Here is a 9331-nt window from a genome sequence, read left to right as displayed (position 1 = left end):
CCTGTCCAGGTGTGTTGCAATAACCTGACGACAGCATTTAGGGAGGAGTGAGTGGAACTCTCATTGCTCATATTGAAAGGAGGAGATCTTTCCCGTTTGTCTCCTTACCTTTTTCCTCTGCATGTTTTTTAGTGCTGGGGTTTTGTTGTGTTTTGTTTCATTAGTTAGTTTTTAGTTTAGTTTGCAGATCCCCAGAAGTCCAGTTAGGGTTAGATTAATTCTTTCCTTCTTGGTAGTTTAGAGTGGACAGCTGGGTGTGTCAGTCCACTGCGTGTCTGGCTCAGTGATTTCCCCTTTTTTTGTTTATTTTAACTTGGATCTCTGACTTTCTTTTTTGTAGGTAGCTTATTTGTTGCTCCTTTTGATTTCAAAATAAAAATTTGGCTTAACCGGTCATTAGATGTGAGCGTCCTTTTAAATATGTTACAACCTCTCTGTAAGTCTCTCTGAGTATCCGTAACAAACTGATTTCCCCCTTTGTAAATAAAACAAGAACAATTCGAAAAAACCACTAACAACCACGGACAGCAGGATAATATTACAGTTCAGGCTTCAGACTGTGTGGCAGATAACACAAGACGTCTCCTGCAGATCTGGGATGTTGATGGGCTGTTTTAAGTGTTTTTTCTGGAATTTAATCGTACAATCAGAAAAACAATGAACAGATTAATTATAAATACATATAATAATTTACATATAAAGCATTTGAAGGGGTTGTTGTTTATCCAATCAAGGCTCAACTATTACAAGATAAGATAGATGTTCCTTTATTGATCCCGCTTGGGAGAAATCACAGCTAACACAGCAGTACAGAGGGAAAAAATTAGTAGCTAGTAATAAAACAATTGAATAAAATTATATAATAAAACCTATTAGAATAAAAAGAAGCATTCTATATATTATATACAGTAACTGTCCTGACATGTTTACCTGTTTAACAAGAGATAAATAAAGAAAATAGAGAGCACCTTGAGTCAGCTGTGAACCTGCATGTTGTCAGCTGTTCACTGGTTCAATAAAGTTTTCTCATTCAAAGGCTACTTTGGGTCAAGTACCAAAACAGCCGCTCCTGTTCTCAGGCTCTGTCGTCTCTCACGTCTGAATAAAGAGCCTTAAAAATAGCAGTCGGTGTCTTTAATCAGACAAATGTTTCAGTCACAGCTGAGGTCATGTCGCTGCTGAGCTTCAGTCCGACAGCAGCTCGGGTCAAACGTCAGGACGAGTCTCCGATCCGCCGCTGGATGGAGACGTTACGTAGCCAACGGTCACAGAATCACCTTCACGTCGGAGTTATTAAGAACAAACCGAGGAGGAAACAGCTATCAGACAATATAACTTTAATTAAATAATTATTTAAACTTTGATTTTATAATATGTTACAAAACAATGCGAAAAATGTGTTGTGTAAATCGAGGTTGTGTAAGTCTGTGTCAAGCTAGCTAACAATCAGCCTCAGCTGGGTAGTTCCGGTCGGTGGGTAAGGGCTGCCTTCAAAATAAGAGGACTTCACATTGTGGGACAAGTTGAAATTACAGTGGGGAATAAAAAAGACAAAAGAAAAAAAAAACACGCTCAAAATTGTGTTTTACCCCTCTAATTTTCCCATAAGCCAGGATTTTACCTTTCTTTCAGAATTGTCTGGGATTTGAGGTACAAATGTAAAGATACTTATCAGAATGCAACCTGCACCACTAAACTTAAAAGAACAAATACATGTGTTTACTTCAAACTATCACAATTAATTTACAGGTCTTGTCTAGTGAGCACTTATCGCTTAAACCTCTGTGTCCTTTGAGAAAGTTATGCGCTCTGATATTATAAAAATAAAGCATTGGGAAGAGATTATACATGTTTATTATTTGCATTGGCATTAAATATTTTTCAATACATACTCGAGGTGATATACATTATGTGTGTCAGTGGTTTTATTGTGACAGTAGAGCAGAGGGAGTGTGATGTAAACACTGACGTGTGCCTGTCCTCTTATAGACACAGCACACATCGCAGGGGCTGTTTTTATTTTGAAGGTTCCGACCGGAAAGGTTGTGCGTCTGCCTGCCTCGCCGCTGGTCCGAGCAGCTCCTTTCAGATCAGACAATTGCAGAGAAGATGGCGGCGTTACGAGTCGTGGTGCTATCGGGGAGCGGTAGGGCTCTCCTCAGCACGCCGAAAACAATCAAAACCCCGAAGGTAGGTCGATGTATGAGTTTGTGTTTATCACCGAGCACATAGTGGGGTAATAACAACAGGAAAGCGCTGCTGTGAGGTGTCCTAGCACCGAGCTAACGTTAGCCTGGTGGCTGTCAGCGGGGTGAGACAAGGTCACTCGTGTTCCAACGGATTTTTAGGATGTGGCAAACCACTGTGGCATTAACTCCTCTGATATTTCATCATTCTTAAAATGTAGAGGTCGACAAGGCTTATAAAACCTGCATAACACACGTCATAGATCTCTAAGAGTCGCTTCAGCCACCGCTACATGTAGCAAGCTAATCGGTTAGCTAACTCATGATGCCATGTCAACCACCCGGCAAATGGAAATGTTGACTATATTTACACCTGTATCTTTGTTGACTACTCAAAGATACGGATCTACACACCCGGGTGTGTTACCGTAATGTTTTTAATCGTTTCAGAGGTAACTTGAGTCCCAGTTACCTTCATATTTCTGTCCGGACTGAACCGGCTAAAGAGCTAACTTGCTTGCTAACGAGTTAGCATTTCAAGGACTGTAAGGACTTCCGGTGAAGAAATCCGTCTTTAGCCTGTTGTTGCTGTAACCTTCATCTGTAGGCTGTTTATGATCCACGGGTGAGTTCTAAGACCAGCTTGAGAAAACATGAAGCTGAATCTGCTTTTGTAATGTCCCATCAGTTGTGACCTGGTTGAGGCACAAATCGAAAAACTGTTCGATATTTGTAGATGGCTGCTTATAAAGAGTCGCTCAGGTTGTTTTAATTCTGCCAAAAGCTTCAAAAAGTGCCTAATACTATGTTATGACACTGATTGGCAATGCTCATTACTTAATTAATGAAACTAGGTCACTGTCAGCATACACAAACATATGGGATTTCATATATTAGGCCTATTTCCTGAATGTTAGGGAGATGCTTCATTTTAACAGTTGTGTTTCCATTGTCTGAATTCAAATATGTCTGGAATAAGCTACCTTTTTAAACAGTATCTGTGTTGTGATTACAGTAGATGATATGTTATAACCACCCTGACACCTTATTGAGCGTCTAGCAGTATGTCACTTGTCCTGCTAGCAGATTCCCACCTTTTGATTCACAAGTAGTAAACATTCTCCCTCCTGAGTGTAGCTCGGTGTCTGTGTGCGTCTACAGCGATGCGGGGATGCTGTCATGTGACGCCTGCTGCCTGGTTACAGAAGCAGCAGCCAAGGGCGGTTTCATAAGGATGACCGCACTCAAAGCAAGGGCATTTTGATGCACAGCGCTCATGCAGTAAAGCTGTGTCCTGAAGTAAACTTTTAGTCTGGCAGGTGCAGCTGTCGGGTGTTGTTGGACATCTGAGAATCATGACTTGCTCTTACCTTTGTGAGGCTGCAGCAGTGTCTTTGTCTAGTCTGGTTGTAATCAGAGTACATTTGTCCTTTTAACTGTTGTTTGCACAAAACAAGCAGTTTCATGATGTTACATTTGGCTCCAGAAATTGGGATTTTAAAATCATTGATCAGCCAATTTATCATGTAATCAAGACATTAATTCACAGATGAAAAAAACTTAAAGTTGAGGCATTACTTGTTAAGAATCTCTTTACCCTTGAATCAAAGCTGAAGTGTGTTTTTTGAGAATATATTTGAATTTTAACAACATTCTGATGATTACGGTGGAGAGAGATTATAAATTATGTTTATCAAAGACTACTGGACTATGAAATTAGCGCTGCTGATCTCTCGATTATTAGTTTTCATCTCTGTTTCTTCAGATGAAGGAAAACGTGTTTGTCAGTGTTTCAGAATCAAATGTGATGATTTTATCTTTTTAGATTTTGGTCACTAGAAAAGGGGGATTCTTGCCACCTTCATTCAAAAGGATTCACTTTTCACTTAATAGATTTACCAACTAGTGTCTCATCTCATTCCCGTAACAGAATATTAAGTCACCTGATGTTTGAATAATCTACATGTTGCTGTGGGATGATTTAACAGGTGTGTTTTTGTGCTCTTGTTCCTCCGCAGGCCAACATGTCCTTCACCGCTCTGCCGCGAAACAAGAAGGTTGCCCTGACGACACTGGGTGTGGTCACAGCTGGCGGGGCGGGGCTCGCTCTGATGCTGCACCAGTCGGTTAAAGCCTCCGACCTGGAGCTCCACCCCCCTAACTACCCCTGGAGCCACGCTGGACCTCTGTCTTCGCTGGACCATGCTAGGTGTGATGGCTGCACACACACACACACACACACACACATGTTTATACTAACTGACTTATCTGCAATCATAGATGCATTTTTAAAGTGCTTGAGAGTTCTTGAAAAGCTGTATAAACCATTTTCTGTGAGTGGGTCGTTTTTCTTTTGAGCACATATGCACAAAGCTGCCAATGGTTTAACAATATTCCACTGATACATGACACATTTATACAGTTAGGTATACTACCATGCAGCTGCAAATGCAGGTAACAGAGGACTGCTGGCAAGTAAACAAAAAATGCATAAAACCTCGGCGTTGCTAATATTTAATGAGAAATATCCATCATGTTTGATACAAACTGTGCTTTAGTTTGAAACTCTAAATGTAAAAATAACAGGATATCATTGTCGGTAGTCAGTATCTTTGTGTTTGTGAGTCTGTGTGATTGTGTTTTTAGGGGGTGATGAGAGGATGATCACGTTTCACTCTGACTTTCTTCCCCTGCAGTATTCGTCGTGGTTACCAGGTGTATAAGCAAGTGTGTTCAGCCTGCCACAGTATGGAGTACCTGGCCTTCAGAAATCTGGTGGGAGTGTCACACACAGAGGCCGAGGTCAAGGCAATCGCTGAGGAGGTGAGTCTGAGTCTTTGAGCAGAGGAACGGAGCAGTTTTAAATGGACCAGATTTGGTTATTTGTAGAATGAAACTCTTAAGTTCTTGACAGCAGGTGGTGACAGTTCTTACTATAAAGTCGTCCTGTGTTGTGTTCAGGTGGAGGTTGTGGACGGTCCTGATGAGAGTGGAGAGATGTTCACCCGTCCAGGGAAGCTGTCGGACTACTTCCCAAAGCCCTACCCCAACCCTGAGTCCGCCAGGGTCGCCAACAACGGAGCCCTGCCTCCAGATCTCAGCTACATCATTAATGCCAGGTAAAACTGAAAAAACTGAAATCCTACAGTTATGTCTGAAGGCCACAAAACCATCTTAATTCTGTGTGTCTGGTGTTGACTTGTTGTGTTTTCTCCCTTCAGACATGGAGGAGAGGACTACGTGTTCAGCCTGCTGACAGGATACTGTGAACCTCCAGCAGGAGTGACGGTGAGAGAGGGACTCTACTACAACCCATACTTCCCTGGCCAGGCCATCGGCATGGCCCCGCCCATCTACAACGAGATTCTGGAGTATGACGACGGTGAGTAAAGAAGCAGTTTGATGTGTGCATCATCAGCTGTCACTTACAACGCTGAGCCGAGCAAAAATGGAGAAATGCTCAAACAGAAATTGTGCAGTGAGCACTTTGTATGTTTTGAAAGTTTTACATTTTCAGTTCCAAGACTATCGTGAAACAGCGAAACAAAACAGACATGTGAATTTCAAAATGTTATATCATAAGAAGTGGCCATGTCACAGTCAGTTTACAAAGATCTTTCTTTCGTGTGTGACCGAGTCTTTGATTGTTGAGTTGAAACGTCAATATAGATGAATACTTTTCTGCAATTCCTTAGCTGTAAACTGTCAATTGAAAACAGATCAATCAGTCCTAATTACACAATAATAATCAGTCATTTTCTAAATGCTGTGATAGAATATTTAAAAACAAAATGTTGTACAGAATCCTTGTGCTGATGGTTGCTGTGTGTCTGTTGCCATAGGAACCCCTGCCACCATGAGCCAGGTTGCTAAAGACGTGTGTACCTTCTTGCGGTGGGCTTCTGAGCCGGAGCACGACCAACGCAAACGCATGGGACTGAAGGTACGACACGTACACACACACACACACACACACACACACACACACACAGACACCGGGCATTTGATGCAAGCTTTCAATACCTGAGAAGAACCAGACAACTGATCTTTTTGTTTTAACGTACTTCACATTAATTCACACCCGCATCAGAAAGTTACAAAAGAAAACACTAACAACCTAAAGGTGACCGGTCGTAGTTCTTTCAGTGTCCACACGGTGGCTCCACCCAGCAGTTATGTTATGTTATGTTGTATTTCCATATTGCACAACAATAATTTCTTATTCTTGGATCGGGACAATGGGGAAAAACTGTGTGTAAGCTAACACGTGTCATACCTCAAACCAGTGTTTGGTTTCATGGTATGCATGATAGTTCAGGTTTGTTGAAGTGGGGTCATATAAACAGGGTTCGTACACATTTTCAAGGTCAGTTTCAAGCACTTTTAAGGGTCATTTACAAAATTTTCCAGCACCTTATCGCTGGGGTAAAATACATATCTACAGTAATGTGTGTGTGTGTGTATATATATATACTCATGATTATTTTTTTCACTTTTTATCACAATTATGTGAATTGTTTTATGCTGTAAACATCTGAAGTTATGTTTCATAATAGCAAAAACTTAGGAAATTAAAGGAGAACACAAACTTTTATCCAGGTCTTCAGGTACACTTGTACCAGGACAAAGAGAGACCTGAGAACACTCTGTAATTTTCTTTTTTGACATAAACTTTTATAAGCTGTTCGCTCATTCATCAAAGTTTGTTAATATTGATAGCGTCATCAGTCCAAATTGAATCAAATTCACCTTCTCAGCCATCCTGCATGTGTGATGATACACTCACACACTGATTTTAGAGACAGTTATAATGTCAGGCACTTTCAAGCACTTAAACTAAAATCCAAGCCCTTTTCAGACCTTGAAAGCACAACATTGAACTTCAAGCACTCTCAAGGATTTCACCCATACGAACCCCGTATAAAGTACATGTAGTCGGTCTGTTCTCTACTGTAATCACCGATCAGCGCAGCCTCAGTTTGAGCAGAGAGCCGCTTCAGCCCAGACGCTCAGCTTTGTACTGCATCGAACGGAGTCCAGATGCAAAGTGAATTTTAATCACCTAAAACGAGGCTCACCTAAAAAAATCTGTATCAGTTCAAGTGTTTGTTATATAGAGTTACATTTTCCCAACCGTGGAACCTCCGTATCCCCACCACTGAAACTCCGACTCAAACAGGTGATCTGCGAGCGGAGAAATACAGTGCGAGGCCCAGTTGAGCTAATTCGTAGGGATACGGAGGTTCTACGGTTGAGAAAATGTAGTGCCAAAAGAAAGGGCGGTGTGACGGCGATGTAAAGCGCTGTGAATTTTCTCTATATAATGTACACTTGAACTGATACAGATTTTTGTAGGTGAGCCTTGTTTTAGGTGGTTAAAATTTGCTTTGCATCTGGACTCCGTTCACTGCAGTACAAAGCTGAGCGACTATAGATATGTACTTCACATGACCCCACTTCCAAAACCACGAACTATCCCTTTAACTACTAGGCATCTGGACATGTTCATTAATCCCCTTTATTTGACATGTTCTGTAGTTGAAGGACGTTTTACGATGTAGACAAGATGGAAGGAACGATGTGGGATTAATCTTTCTGTCCTCTTTCCAGTTGCTGATGGGCTCGGCCATCCTCGTCCCCCTGATGTACTACATGAAGAGACACAGGTGGTCCGTGCTGAAGAGTAGGAAGATCGCCTACAGGCCTCCCAAGTAATCGGATACAAACACTCCCCCTACCTGGGCTTAAACCTTACCAGAGAGGGCTGCGTTCAGTGACCCCACAACGCTCACACAGCCATGATCATACGGACACAAAACAACTGACAAACACACATGCCTTTCTAAAGAGGAGGTAGATAAATAAGAGTATATACTATGTTTATTCCTGGAGATAAATGCCTTTTTTTTTTTTTAGTTGGCGATGTGGTAGAAACTAATAGTGTGACAGATTTTCCCACATCTGGAATCTTGTGGTGGAAGTTTGTGTCAGAGAGTTGTGGCGTTCTTGAACGCACCCCCCCGAAAAAAGTTTATTTTATCTGCATCGAGTCATCGCCGTTGAGCAGTTCACGTCTTCATTGCATCACGTATCAGACACTTCGAGATCGACTGAGGAGTTGATTGATCGTCCTTCTTTGTAATATACTCAATTAACCATGAGAGCGCTGAGAAATGGTTGGTAACATCCTGTGTGTGAACAGTCAGTTAGAAACGCAGCCTCTAAACCTGTTTTACTGTACAAAATAAATTATCTGAAAACTTTTCTGTGTGACGATTTGTTTTGTTTTAAGTACAACACACACACCTCATAACGCCGCCTGTGTGATTCCATCAGCTCTGTTTCACTTGTAGAATCTGCGTCTGCGCTTTGTCATGTAAATATTTAATAAACTGGTGAATGAACAAACTTGCTTGTCAAGACTTTCAGAACTGAACATCTCTGATCCTGTGAAAATGTGGGAAGTTTACTTTAATTGTACAAACTGCAGTCGTCCCTACAGCGGCCATGAAGAAGGCCTGTTCAAGAAGTCTGTTAGCTTGTTCTGTTGTGTAACATGATGGAAACAACATTTTGAGATAAAAAAAAAACACAATTATGTATATTCTATTTCAGCCAATAGTTCCTTTATAATCTACAAACTGGACTTAACTGAAACGAGCTCTGATTGGAAGTCGACTTAAACAAAATAGAATCAGTTTGCAGGTAAATGCATTTTTTTTAATTTTTTTTTTAATGAAGACATTAATAGTTTACAAACAGGATGACAAAACTGAATCACTGACACAAGTAATGAACATTTTGTCGACATAGCTTCCTTTAACATGTTTTAACTATGTGATCAGCCACGGGCGGCTGTAGATCAGGAGCCTCAGTGGGTTGTCTAGTAATCGCTGGTTCGAATCCCGGCTGCATGTCCAAGTGTCCTTGAGCAAGATACTGAACTACAACTACTCCTGATGAACAGCTGTCACCTTGCATGGCAGCCTCTGCCATCAGTGTGTGAATGTGTGAATCTGACAAGTGTTTAAGGATTACAGTTCCAACATAGGAACACCCTTCACTAAGAGGGGGCGCTTCAAAACTTTGTAAAAACTTTGCTAATAGTTTTAAGCATCAGATCTTAACAGTATATACTCGTGCTG

The 9331-nt window shown here is 41.3% G+C and overlaps 1 protein-coding gene across 1 annotated transcript; it reads left to right on the top strand.

Annotated features, from left to right (window-relative positions):
• The first annotated feature begins 2033 nt into the window (after window positions 1-2033).
• Window positions 2034-8450, top strand: cyc1 (cytochrome c-1). Its single transcript, XM_030421499.1, has 7 exons — window positions 2034-2190; window positions 4205-4395; window positions 4883-5009; window positions 5148-5305; window positions 5408-5568; window positions 6029-6129; window positions 7797-8450. The coding sequence occupies exons 1-7, from the start codon at window positions 2110-2112 to the stop codon at window positions 7899-7901; spliced, it is 924 nt and encodes a 307-aa protein (XP_030277359.1). The 5' UTR covers window positions 2034-2109; the 3' UTR covers window positions 7902-8450.
• The last annotated feature ends 881 nt before the right edge of the window (window positions 8451-9331 follow it).

Source organism: Sparus aurata, chromosome 6, assembly GCF_900880675.1.
Source record: "Sparus aurata chromosome 6, fSpaAur1.1, whole genome shotgun sequence".
NCBI classification, from domain to species: Eukaryota; Metazoa; Chordata; class Actinopteri; order Spariformes; family Sparidae; genus Sparus; species Sparus aurata.
The sequence above is the reverse complement of the archived record's forward strand: the minus strand, read 5'-3'. Positions and strand labels throughout refer to the sequence as shown.

Bases quoted from the DNA above. Each gene is read 5' to 3' on its own strand.
- cyc1 (XM_030421499.1), top strand. From the start codon at position 2,110: ATGGCGGCGTTACGAGTCGTGGTGCTATCGGGGAGCGGTAGGGCTCTC. The intron at 4,396-4,882 runs GTGTGATGGCTG...CTTCCCCTGCAG, and splicing joins TCTTCGCTGGACCATGCTAG to TATTCGTCGTGGTTACCAGG. The intron at 5,306-5,407 runs GTAAAACTGAAA...TTCTCCCTTCAG, and splicing joins AGCTACATCATTAATGCCAG to ACATGGAGGAGAGGACTACG.